At 42.9% G+C, this 9,714-nt stretch overlaps 1 protein-coding gene across 10 annotated transcripts in view; it reads left to right on the top strand.

Annotated features, from left to right (window-relative positions):
- The first annotated feature begins 12 nt into the window (after positions 1-12).
- Positions 13-9,714, top strand: part of Mbtd1 (mbt domain containing 1) — a 59,591-nt gene continuing 49,889 nt past the window's right edge. For 2 of the 10 annotated variants that reach the window (XM_032913979.1, XM_032913976.1), the window contains exons 1-3: positions 13-116; positions 1,024-1,084; positions 4,538-4,585. In XM_032913979.1, coding sequence (XP_032769870.1) covers positions 4,566-4,585 — 20 coding nt within the window. In that variant the 5' untranslated portion in view covers positions 13-116; positions 1,024-1,084; positions 4,538-4,565. Of the gene's footprint in view, positions 117-157; positions 409-1,023; positions 1,085-4,537; positions 4,586-9,714 lie in introns of those variants that run through there. The other 8 variants (XM_032913983.1, XM_032913980.1, XM_032913977.1 and 5 more) reach the window with 7 other exon arrangements.

Raw genomic sequence — 9,714 nt, 5'->3', positions numbered from 1 at the left:
ACTCTGAGCCCCGCGTCTTCCCGCGAGCCCTCATTACCTCATCGACTCCTGGTCTTGGTACGGTCCTTAGAGTACGGAGCCTGCAGAGGGTCCCACGCTGGAGGGGAGAGAGGAGGGTACGTGGGGAAGTGGGCCAATCGGGGCGCGGGTCACGGCGCAGGCGCGCTGGGGAGGGAGGGCTATGCTAATGTTGTTGATATCCTGGGGCCACCCGAGTTAAAGGGGGGAAATCCGGGGGCTGCCACTGCTGCCACTGGCCCTGGCCCAGCCGGGGGTCCCCCCCTGTTGTCGCTGCAGTCCCGGGGAGAGGCGCCCGCCCCCTGCTCGGGGGGGGAGGGGGCGCCGCGGGCTCGGGGAGCACGGACGGCCCCTACCCATGAGGCCCTGATGGAAAACACAAAGGATCTGGTGAGAGCCGAGCGCAGCAGCCGCTTTGTGTGCCAGGTGGGGGGGACGCCTGCAGCTGCCCGGCCCCCGGAACGCGGCAACTCCGGGACCCCGCTCGCGGGCCTGCTTCTTCATCCCACGCCCCCTCCATCTCCGGAGCTCCCCTCCCCCTACTGGCCGTTAAACGTTCAGGGGTTCCCCTCCCCCCCTCAACCCCTGACTTAGGGTTCTCTCTTTCTACTCTTAGGGAGAGAAAACATGAGAAGAAAGTTTTTCCTCTGCTCCCCCCAACCTCGCTCTGCTTGAAGGGAAAGACTAGATAGGAGACTTCCTTTTTTAGATGCCAAGGGTGGGAGAGTGGTGCCCTCTCTTCTCCGAGGTGTGGGGGCAGGCGCATACAGAGTTTCAGGGCTTTGCAGGGGAAGGAGCCCACTTTTGTAGAGCCAATGCCGAGAGGCATTTTGCACGTGGAGGTGCTGATACTGAAAGGGGGCGGGGTGGGCACGTGTGGGAGGGAGTCGTAGGAGTGGTGTCGGGGAGTCAGCCGCCAAGGCTGCTACTTCAGCGGGTTCCAAGTCAGTGGGCTTCCATCTTCCTTACGTTCTCCTTTGTGAAAAAGAAATCCTAACATTTCAGAGTCGGAAGAGACACTAGAAGTCACCCAAAGCAGCCGCCCCTGTCCAGCTTCTGACGAGTGGTAGGTAGTCTGACCTCTACTTAACCCTACATCCATAAAACAGGCTCTACAGCCTAGGAAAGCACCTTCGGTTTCTTTCAGTCTCTCTGATACTCAACTTGCCTGCCCTTATTAGACCCTTCAGTCTCATTCATGTCATGTCCTGGTTAAGTTGCTCCCTTTTTTACTTCTCAAATTTGTTCTCACATCCTTCTCACCCACCCACTGCTCATTGGCCTATATTTTGTGTGCCAGGAAAGAACATCAGGGAAGTGGAGGAAGGGGGATGGGGAGAGTAAAGAGATGGTGAAGGCCAACTGAAAACTTTGCTGGGACAGTATCAAGTATGCTGCTTCTAGGACTAAAGATGGTTGAAACTATTCCCTCGGAAGCCAGGGCGTTGCTTTGTGGGGTTTCATAGCTGTTTCACAAGTACTCCTCTTTGAGAGAGATTAGGACAGTTTAACACCGCAGTCTTGGTACTGTCAGTGTACATTCTTTGCCTTTGCCTAAATCACTTTCCTAAGAATGCCTAAAATTGGGCCTGGGGGAAGAATGGTATTGAAACCGATCAATACAGTACCTGCAAGACACGTGATCAAAACTGCCTGTGTCCCACCCCCACCCCCCCGTGTGTGTGTGTGTGTGTGTGTGTGTGTGTGTGTGTAAAAGAATTCTATCTTAAATCAGACGTGAAATGTTTATTACAGTTTAATATTTACTTTTGACTTCCTAATATCTTTTATCCCCCTTACGTTGATATACACCAGAACTTAGCACTTAGTGGTTAACTCGCAAATATACGTTGGCACTCACTGATGTGCTTAACTCCCAGTAGCCACCTGAAACTAGTAAAGCAAGCTTCTTCCTGTACCCCACTCTGGTCGAGGCTGTTGGTTTGCTCTTGTGTGTTTCAGACTGTTTGCCTCAACACCAAGTGTTTAGAAAGAAGATCGCTGGTTTTGCACCACCTCCTCTGCATATCAAACAGCTTCTATTTATATGGAGCCCCACACTCAAGTATTGCAAATGCCATGCACATTAGAGCAGAAGCTGTCCCAAATAAGTGACTGTTCATAGTGTCCTCGGATGGGCCAGGGTCTCTAACCAGTTTTGTAACTTTATGTGAACGAAAGCATCCATTTTCTCTCAGGGCTATACACTAGTGTTTTCACCTGGATTGAATCCTAGCTGTGGAACCTTACAGAGCTCTTTACTCACGGCTTTACAGTGTCAGTCAGTATGGCCTTCCAAAGTTCTTTTCTGCTAACTTTAAACATGAACTGTCATGACATAATTTGACTGACTTTAAAAGCATTTGCATGCTAAACATACTAGACAGGAACAACTGGTTTTTTTGTTTTTTGTTTTTTTTTTTTAAAGAGCATGACTGTTTTTTATGGTTAACTATACATGGGTCTTTATTATGTCAGTCTTCCCAGATATTCGGGTGTTCCTCTCTCTCATCTCTTAGTTACTTTATAAATAAAAACAAAACAAATTATTTTATTTTAAATTGTGTTTAAATACAGCATTCAAACTCAGGCAAAAATGCAGTTTATGAGTAAAAACAGCATGTTAATGTCCTAGCAATTAAAGTACTGAGTGAAAGCCAGGACTGCTCAGGTAATCTGAATAATCACATCCTAAACAAGGAGAAGTCAGCTGTTTGACTTGCTCATTACTTCTCAGCTTTTCACTCTCGCAATTGTTTCCGTGTCTCTCACAATTGTTTCCATGTCTGTCTAGGCCAGACATAGTGGTGCATGCCTCTAATCCCACCACACAAACAGAAGAAAGTACAGCTTTGTTTGGACTGTGTAGTAAAGCCCCTATTTCACAGAAACAGCAGGAGATTAACCATCCAATAAAATTCAAAGACAACAAGTTGTCTTTCGTCTTTGGGTTTCAAATACATGACCAAGAAAGGTTTTAAGTAGTTCCAGGCTTACATTTATCTTCTAATAGGTCCTAATAGAGTATTTTTAAAGGTTCCAGATAAGGGTTGGGGATTTAGCTCAGCGGTAGAGCGCTTGCCTATCGAGCGCAAGGCCCTGGGTTCAGTCCCCAGCTCTGAAAAAAAGAAAAGAAAAAAAAAAAAGGTTCCAGATAACTTTTATTTTTATTAAAACATGCATGTTTTACTGGTCTTGAACTCATGGTGGTTCGTAGGCATGTACCACCATATTCAACTCATACAGTGATGGGGATTGAGTCTGGGGCTTTGTGGGTGCTAGGGATTCTTATTAACTGACACTGCATCCCCAGACAAGAGCTTACTATTAATCTTTTTTATTAAGAACCATCCTTCCCCCTGCAAAACTATAGTTTCTCTTCTGGCTTTTCTAGAAAGCATAATGAAGGGTGAAAGTCCACTTGAATAAACTCTGAATGGAAGGGCTGCAGTGATAGTTGGGGAACACTGTCAGAAGAGGCTTGAGCTGCCCTTCTGCTGTTGTTGAGCTCTGTGGCCTTATTGGATGGCATCAAATACCTTGGTTTTCTCCTCATAGTTGAAGGATTGTATAGAATCAGTTGTCCAATAAAATTTTCTACTGTACTGGAAGTGACTGTTATCTGTATGGTAGACACCAGCCACAGTGGCTATTGAACACTTAAAATGTAGCTAATGGACGAAAGCATTCAATATTTTATCATATTGTTTTTATTTGATGTCAGTTTAAACAGTTGTATCTCTTCCAAATTGGGCATGCAGGTATTGGTACAATGTAATCACTAGGTTCATCTCTTAAAGACTATAGTTTAAAAGCCTTTCCTGGAGGTGGTTATTCAGTAAGCCTACAGTAAGGTCTAATAACCTGTCGGTCTAGTTTGGTTCCTCTGTCTCTTATCTCTGTCTCTCTGTCCCTCCCTCCCTCTCCCTCCCTCTCCCTCTTTTGCGCTCGGCAATGAGTCTCACATACAGGGATGCGTGTATGTAGAAGCCAAAGGTTGGCATTGGGTGTTATTCTCTATTTCGTAAGACAGGCTTTCTAACTAAAGGCCCCAGGGATCTGCCTGTCTCCCCTTCAGCAGCTGTGGGATTACAGACACCTACTGTTGTGCCCTTTATGTGATGCAGGAGAATCTGAACTTGGGTCCTAGAATTTGGGGAGCAAGTAATCTACCATTTTCCCAATCTAGTTTGGTTTTTTTTAAGACCCAAGTGCTCATTTCATAGCCCAGTCTGGCTTTGAACTTGTGTATGCTTCCACTTCCACATTGCTGGAGTTTTAGGTGTGTGCACCAAGGCCTGCCAAGAGGGTGTTTAATGTGTGTCCAGAAAGTTTTTCTTACCGAATCAGTTAGGGAAACACTGGTTTTGAGCTCCTTTCTCCTTTTCACACTGAGCTGAGTGTTGATTTAGAATTTGGTCTGAACACTTTATCCTTAAGGCATGTCGCCTGCTGTCTCAGAGCTTTGATTTCTTCATCTGAAGTGTGAGGTGAGAATCAAGTCTTACTCTTTTCATAGGGTCTGTAAGCCTCCACTCAGAGATGTGATGATCACTGCGATTAAAAACTGAGTAGTACTGTCAATGTCTTCCCAGATGTCCTTTTCACTGTATATTGCCACCCCATTATAAAGCTACTTGTATATAATAGTTTATTTAAAGCATTGTAGCCCAATTATTTGTCCTTACTTTGTAGCCTAATCATAGAGCAGGCATACTAAGTCTAGTAGATTTTTATATTTCTGGTGCTTGGCATTGTAACTTATAGGCTAATATCTATTACTTGCTTTTGACTTTAAATTTTTAATGTCCAATTACGTTACACATGAGAGAAGTACCCCTTGTATGCATGTATCTAATTTAGTACTGGCTAGCTTCTATTCAGGAATTACATGACTTTGTTCCACCTGTGTTCATTCTGTGTCTGTACATGTGTGGGCTGGTGCATGCCACAGAATGGAGGAAGGTCAGAAGACAGCTTGCAGCCTTCCCAACATCCAGATTCCAGGGGTCGAACTCAGGTCATCAGGCTTTGTGACAAGATGAATACACCAGAGATGTAGCTCAATGATACTGCTTGCCTAACATTTGCAGGGTTCTGGGTTGAAACCCCAACATACATACATACACACACACACTCTCTCTCTCTCTCTCTCTCTCTCTCTCTCTCTCTCTGTCTCTCTCTCTCAATAATAATCTTTAAGACCCACTAGGCCACTGTGTGTTTCCTAATGACTTGTAAGATGTCTTATCATAGCCTGCCTTTGGAGTGAGTTATATTGTCTAGGAAAGAAGGAAAGTGAGACCCAAATAATTGTGGCATCCAAATTGTAACACTGACAGAACCAGAAATAGGATTCAAAAGCATAGAAATTTGGACCCAGTCAACTCATCAGACTGTATTTGATCCTGATGGTGAGATGAGACAGAATCCCTTCTTAGAAGTCAGAGTCAGGAGGTTCTCTGAGTTCAAGACTAGCCCGGTCTACATAAGCAAATCCCAAGGCTACATAGTGAGACCCTATCTCAAAAGAAAGACATTGGTGCAGTAAAAATAAAATTACTTCCATGTAAAACCAGGTGCATGGTGATATAGGGCTGTAACCAACACTTCAGAGACTAAGGCAGGGGATCTCACGTTCAGGTCCAACCCTAATACTTAATGAGACATTGTTTTAAAAATGAAAACATTTAACCTAGGTATTGACACCCAAATGCTAGAAAGATGACCACAAGTTCAAGGCCAGGCTAAACTGTAACATGAAAACATATCTAAAGCAAATATGAAAAAGCAGGGATAATAGAACGGGCCTGTAATCCCAGCTATTCTAGAAACTATAGTAGTTCAAATAATCTCAATGCCTGTCTGACCTACAAAATAAGTTTAAGACCTGTTTAGACAACTTAGTGAGACCCTGTGTTATAATAATAATAGAAGCCAGAGTGGTGACTCGTACCTGTAGTCCCACCTTAGGAGCTCGGAGACAAGAAGACTGCCATAAAATTGAAATGACCATGGTAGTCTCAGAATGGAACTGTATCTCAAAAGGCAAATGATTTTTTAAAAATATAATACTTATTATGCATATGAAATATTAATTTTTATGTGCTTAGACTTGGATCTCCCTAAGAAAACTGATTTTTATATCTGAAAATTTTATACGCACAAGCATTTTATATAAAGATATTTAACCTGTACTATATGATATATTCCCTTTTAGGAATTGAAACACTTCCCATTTAATTAAGCAATTCATGCCTTGCCTTTAATCACAGTATTTAGGAAGCAGAACAGTTCAAAGCCAGCCTGGTCTACAGAGCAAGTTCCAGGACAGTCAGGGCTACACAGAGAAACCCTGTCTTGAAAAACGAAAAACAAAACAAAAAGAGAGAAAGATAAAAGATACTCCACCCCTAGTTGTAAGATATTTATAAAAACTGATAGACCTCTACAAGAGGAGGAGTCAGCCTGTGCATGTGTATTGTGGCACACGTGTGCCCATTCCATCCCAAATTTGTTTTAATATTTGTTGAGGATAGAAAGACGGCTGAGCACACGTTGCTCTAGCAAAGGACCCACTTTCGGTTCTCAACACCCACAGCAGATGGCTCACTGTTGCCTGTAACTCCAGTCCCCAGGGAATGTGACTTCTCAGCTTCCACTGGCACCCACACTCACGTGCGCATACCTAAAATAATAAAACATCGTTTAAAAAAAATAATCATTCCTGAGTATGGTGGCACTCAGTACTGGGGAGTCAGAGACAAGCAGGTCTTTGAGTTTAACCTAGTCTAAATAATGGGGACCTTAAAGGGGGAAAAATGAGATAAAAATCTATGTGAAGCAAGCTATAAAACATTACAGAGTTAAGACATCATCTCAACATGAAGCTGTCCTTCCTAAGTTAATAAAATCTCTATTGTTGCTTCTGAGACGGAGTCTTGTGTAACTCAAGTTGTTGTCCTCAGACTAGCTAGGTTACCAGAAATGGCCTTGAACTTTTTAACCTCCTGACACTCTGGAAAGCTGATACTACTGGCTTTTGTGGACATGCTCAGTTTGTGAGGTGTTGGGAATAGAACCTAGGTTTTGCACATTTTAAGCTGAATTACATCCTCAGCTCTTAGTTAATATATTTAATGAATTCTCAATTAAAATATCACTAATATTTTGACATAAGTCTGAGACATAATTAATATTTAAAAATCACTGGGACAAGGGAGGATGGAAGAAAAATAATTGTCAAAAAACTGAAAATCTCAAAGGTAGATCTAGACTTAACAGACATCAGATACCCTAGAAAGCCTCTAAAATGTATAAAGGCAGAACCTTGCCACATGAGAAACAGATGAGGCACAGTCACATATGTGCCATAACTGTGAGGCACATTGCCTCAGTTCTCAGGCTCAGTGTGCTCCAGCTTTGGACTATGTAATGGTCTATGGACCTTGATGTGTTTTTCTGCCTCTCATGACCACTAAGCATTTAGAATCCACTGCCATATTCCCAGTAGGAATGATGGATCTGGGCCCAGTATAGTGGTGCACACCTTTAATCCCAACACTTGAGAGGCAAACAGGTCTGTATGAGTTAGAGGCTAGCCTGATCTATATAGCAAGTTTCAGGCCAGCCAAGGTGACATACATACTAAGACCCCGTCTCAAATTTGTTTTGTTTTTTTAAAAAGAATGGTAGATCGAGGAACACAATTAGACGTGAGTGAGGAATTTGAAAGAGAAAAACGAGCAGCAGGTGTTAATGAGCAGTCAGGAATGTCCTGCTCTGTAATTACAAGCTTGAAGAGCAAGAACAAAGATGCTCAAGAGTCCCCTGTGTTGACCACAGTAAGACCACATTCAAGAAAGCCTGGTCTCAGGAATGGAGAAACAATGGCCAGCCACAGTGGAAGATGAGACAGACACCCATATTCTTGGGCACCATGATGAGGAAAGCTGAATAAAAACGTTTTTTAATGTTGAAAAGACTAGACTTGACCAGAGTTGAACTAGTGGTTAGCTGTGAGGAAGTAAGTGCTGAGTCTGAGGACTGATGGAACACAGGGGAAGACTTCAGGGAAACTGCTGTAGCACCCAATGGTCTATGGTACAGCTGAGGTACACAGTAGGTTAGTTGTATAAATAAACAAAATTACCTCTGTTGGAATTTCTATTGTATATCCGTGTCATAAGTGGTAAATGACTGCAGAGTAAATTCAGAAGTACATAGGAGTACATGATAGAGGCATGGTACTTAAAGTAGCACTTTAAATCAGAGGGGAGAGTTAAAAAGGACAGTACAGCAGCTAGGGAGCCATTTACACAGACATTAGCCCCCTCTCACTACTCATGAGAATAAAGTGTAAGCAGTTCAGACAGTTAAAGATAGAAACAAACTGTAAAAACACTAGAAGAAAATGTAGGTGTATATTTTGGTTTCTGTGGCACAATTTAGGAAAATTTTTCTAATGTTGACTCATAAAGGTAAATGGAAATGCTGGTCCTTAGTGCACACACTACTGGAATGTGTGCTTAGCATGCCCAAGGGCCTAAGTTTGATCTCCAGCATTAAAAAAATAAATTAACTTGATACATTTTATCATACCATCCACCAAAAGAGGGTCTCAACTGTCAAGTTCTACTGGTCTAGAACTTACTATGTAGACCAGGTTGGCCTTGAACTTCTAGAAATATACCTGCTTCTGCTTCCTGAGTGCTGGAGTTAATCATATTTTTCTAATTGCATGCTAAAAAGTCCATAGGCAAAAACAAAATAATGCAGACAGAACAAGTACGAACAACTACGGGGAAAAAGTTTTGGATTAAAAGTTCAAAAGAAGCATAACCAAAAGTTCTGGCAAGATGGTACATGCCTTTAATCCCAGCTCTCGGTAGGCAGGCCGATCTTCATGAGTTCAGGGCCACCCTGGGTCTGCATGAGTTACCAGGGCTACATAGAAAGAACCTGTTTGCCAAAAGAGAGAGAGAGAGAGAGAGAGAGAGAGAGAGAGAGAGAGAGAGAGAGAGAGAGAGAGAGAGAGAGAGAGAAGAGGGGATGAATAGTGTAAAGCTATCCTCTGCTGAGATACTGGGCTTTAATACCACTAAAGAGGATTAGAGCTCCCTAAAGGGATTAATTTCAGGGCTAAAGTGCAGTGTCAGTATAAAGTGAGCCTGGGAGATACTAATATGCTGGAAAGTAAGAAATTATCCAGAAATTACAGTAACATGTCAAATGGATGTGTGAACTAGTTCAAGAAGTCCTTAGCCAAATTCAAGATTGTGGACCCCAAAATGAGTAAGGATGGTGAAGGGGGGCAGCAGAAGTTAATTCAGACTGAGAATGAAAAATAATAAGTAAAGAATGATAGGATTGGGCTGGAGAGATGGCTCAGTGGTTAAGAGCACTGGGTGCTCTTCCAGAGGTCCTGAGTTCAGTTCCCAGCAACAAGATGGTGGCTTACAACCATCTGTAATGGAATTTGATGCCCTCTTCTGGTGTGTTTGAAGAGAGTGACAATGTATTCACATAAAATAAATCTTTAAAAATAATTTCCTGGGGTTGGGGATTTAGGTCAGGGGTAGGGCCCTTGCCAAAGAAGCCCAAGGCCCTGGGTTCGGTCCCCAGCTCCAAAAAAAAAAACAAAAAAAAAAAAAAAAAAAAAAAAATAATTTCCTGAAACTGATAACTGGTATACAT

Source organism: Rattus rattus, chromosome 9 (assembly GCF_011064425.1).
Source record: "Rattus rattus isolate New Zealand chromosome 9, Rrattus_CSIRO_v1, whole genome shotgun sequence".
In the NCBI taxonomy this organism is placed as follows: domain Eukaryota; kingdom Metazoa; phylum Chordata; class Mammalia; order Rodentia; family Muridae; genus Rattus; species Rattus rattus.
This window is presented reverse-complemented; position numbering and strand designations above follow the sequence as displayed.